A 2,240-nucleotide genomic window follows, 5' to 3' on the forward strand; every position below is an offset into this window, starting at 1 on the left:
TAGAGGGGGGCTGAGGGCCCCTAGAGGGGGGCTGAGGGCCCCTAGAGGGGGCCGTAGAGGGGGGCTGAGGGCCCCTAGAGGGGGCTGTAGAGGGGGGCTGAGGGCCCCTAGAGGGGGCCGTAGAGGGGGGCTGAGGGCCCCTAGAGGGGGCTGTAGAGGGGGGCTGAGGGCCCCTAGAGGGGGCCGTAGAGGGGGGCTGAGGGCCCCTAGAGGGGGCTGTAGAGGGGGCTGTAGAGGGGGGCTGAGGGCCCCTAGAGGGGGCCGTAGAGGGGGGCTGAGGGCCCCTAGAGGGGGCTGTAGAGGGGGGCCGCAGGGCGTGGCCCCTAGAGGGGGCTGTAGAGGGGGGCTTAGGGCCCCTAGAGGGGGCTGTAGAGGGGGGCCGCAGGGCGTGGCCCCTAGAGGGGGCTGTAGAGGCTCCACCAATCAGACGCTCTCCTGGGCCTCACAGGTCTCCGTCTCTCTGGGCTCCAGACGGCTCCTGGTCTCCCTCTTCTGCTCCGCTGGTGGAATAAGACAATAAGGAGTCAGTCTTTCAGTAAGTTCAGTGAGTAAAACACACTTTGAGTTTAAAAAGTTGCATTGGCTGTTGTAGAGAGTAACGTTTAAAGTATCACCTGAGGACGTAGAACAAAATGTAGGCAGTCTTCTCTCTGGTCCTCAGGACCAGCGACTCCGCAGGCGTCACGCAGGCGTCGTTGAGGGTGAACCATCCGGCGCCGTCCTCTGCAGCGACGTCACTGATGTAGTGACCTGGGGGACACAAGACATCCATTACCTCACTGTCTCCCAGCGCGGGACGGGTCTAGTGTCTAACGCATGTGCCAGGTACAGATGTACATTCTTCACTATGAAAGCTTCAGTTACCGGTGTCGATGCTCTCCCCGAGGTGAGAGACCATCCCTGACAGACGGTAGGCGCTCTGGTTGCTGTGGTCCTTCTGTAGAGAAACAGGATTCATTTGTCAGAGAACCTAACACTTACCCTACTCTACCTAAACACATGATGAACCAGAGGGCATTTTTACACTGCCAAGCAGATACGGTCGCTGCTTGGCAGATGTTGCAATTTCACTGTCTTGCCTGTGTGAAACCGAAGGGGTGTATTCCCCCTTGGTCAAGGAGCCGGCTTCCTGGGTTCATTGGAGCAGGCGGGACTACGCACGGAGACCTCTTTCCAATAATTTGCATACTCCCAATGTTTCGTTTTCTTTTGTTATTCAAGCCACTCGCATGCAAGAATGAGAAGAATACATAGAGTGTAGGCTACAAACGCCATTAACTATTTACTAGTGCAAAAACGGCAACACATTCTCCATTTTGCTGACCACATGTTTGTTATCCTGACGAAAGCCTGGTAAGGAAAGTTCCTTTGCTTCTTTCGTAGATCGTACCATCTTTCTCAGTCTTCGTTAATTGCGACCACCTTCCCTCCCATGATGGTCAGCAGCTCGCCGATTTCACCGTCTCTCCAGGTAGAACTACTCATGTTGATTTTGCTGCGTTGTCTCTGTTGTAGAGACAACGCAGCAACACCTCTACCCAGGTCCTGCCCCTAGTACCGCAATGTCGTCTAATTGCATTTACATGAAACTGGAACCCCCAATATGTGTAGGGTTCCAGAGGTGACATTGGGGTGTGAAATCAAGACTGTATATTACCTCGGTCACTGTCAACTCGCAGACCATGCCGGGAAAAGGTTTCAATTAGGACAGGCATATTTGGCAGTGTAAAAACGCTTCAAGCTTCTCTGTTACATCCTCACTTGAATCTGTCCATGTTCTGTCCCACTTTGTACTACAGCTCTCCCTCTGCCCCCTCTCACCACATGCCCTTCCTGAAGATCTCTGTCCCTGTCTCCTGCACTGTCAAGATGATCCACTGCTGCTGAGAAACATACCAACAATCATGTTTTGTACACAACTGACAAACCCAAGCGGTGAGGCATGAGATCTCAATCTCTCTTTTCTTACCCGTGTTTGCACTTGGTTTGGCTCCAGGTGCGATGTCCCACTCTCCATCACTTGCTCTACAACACATTCCATTCATCATGATTAATTGGATATTGAGGATCATAAGTGAAACACTAAAATGATTTAGTGTTTAGTGTTTAAGGCTTTCCTCATCTCTTACCTCAATGGGTCCATCCCAGCTGCAGCACCCTGCTCTCCGACGAGGGAGGCCAGAGACAGCCACGGAGGAACGCTGACGGCATCCGTCACCTTCCTCAACCGCGCCCCGTCA

At 53.7% G+C, this 2,240-nt stretch overlaps 1 protein-coding gene across 1 annotated transcript; it reads right to left on the bottom strand.

Moving 5' to 3' along the window:
- Positions 1 to 442: 442 nt before the first annotated feature.
- LOC311367949 (ubiquitin carboxyl-terminal hydrolase 29-like) lies at positions 443 to 2,017 on the bottom strand (the record flags this gene model as incomplete). Its single annotated transcript, XM_084486819.1, has 4 exons — positions 443 to 500; positions 615 to 750; positions 865 to 937; positions 1,970 to 2,017. 4 exons carry the CDS (start codon positions 2,015 to 2,017, stop codon positions 443 to 445), a joined length of 315 nt encoding a protein of 104 aa, XP_084342945.1.
- Between the last annotated feature and the right edge of the window lie 223 nt (positions 2,018 to 2,240).

Source organism: Micromesistius poutassou (genome assembly GCF_964030765.1).
Source record: "Micromesistius poutassou genome assembly, chromosome: 22".
NCBI lineage: Eukaryota > Metazoa > Chordata > Actinopteri > Gadiformes > Gadidae > Micromesistius > Micromesistius poutassou.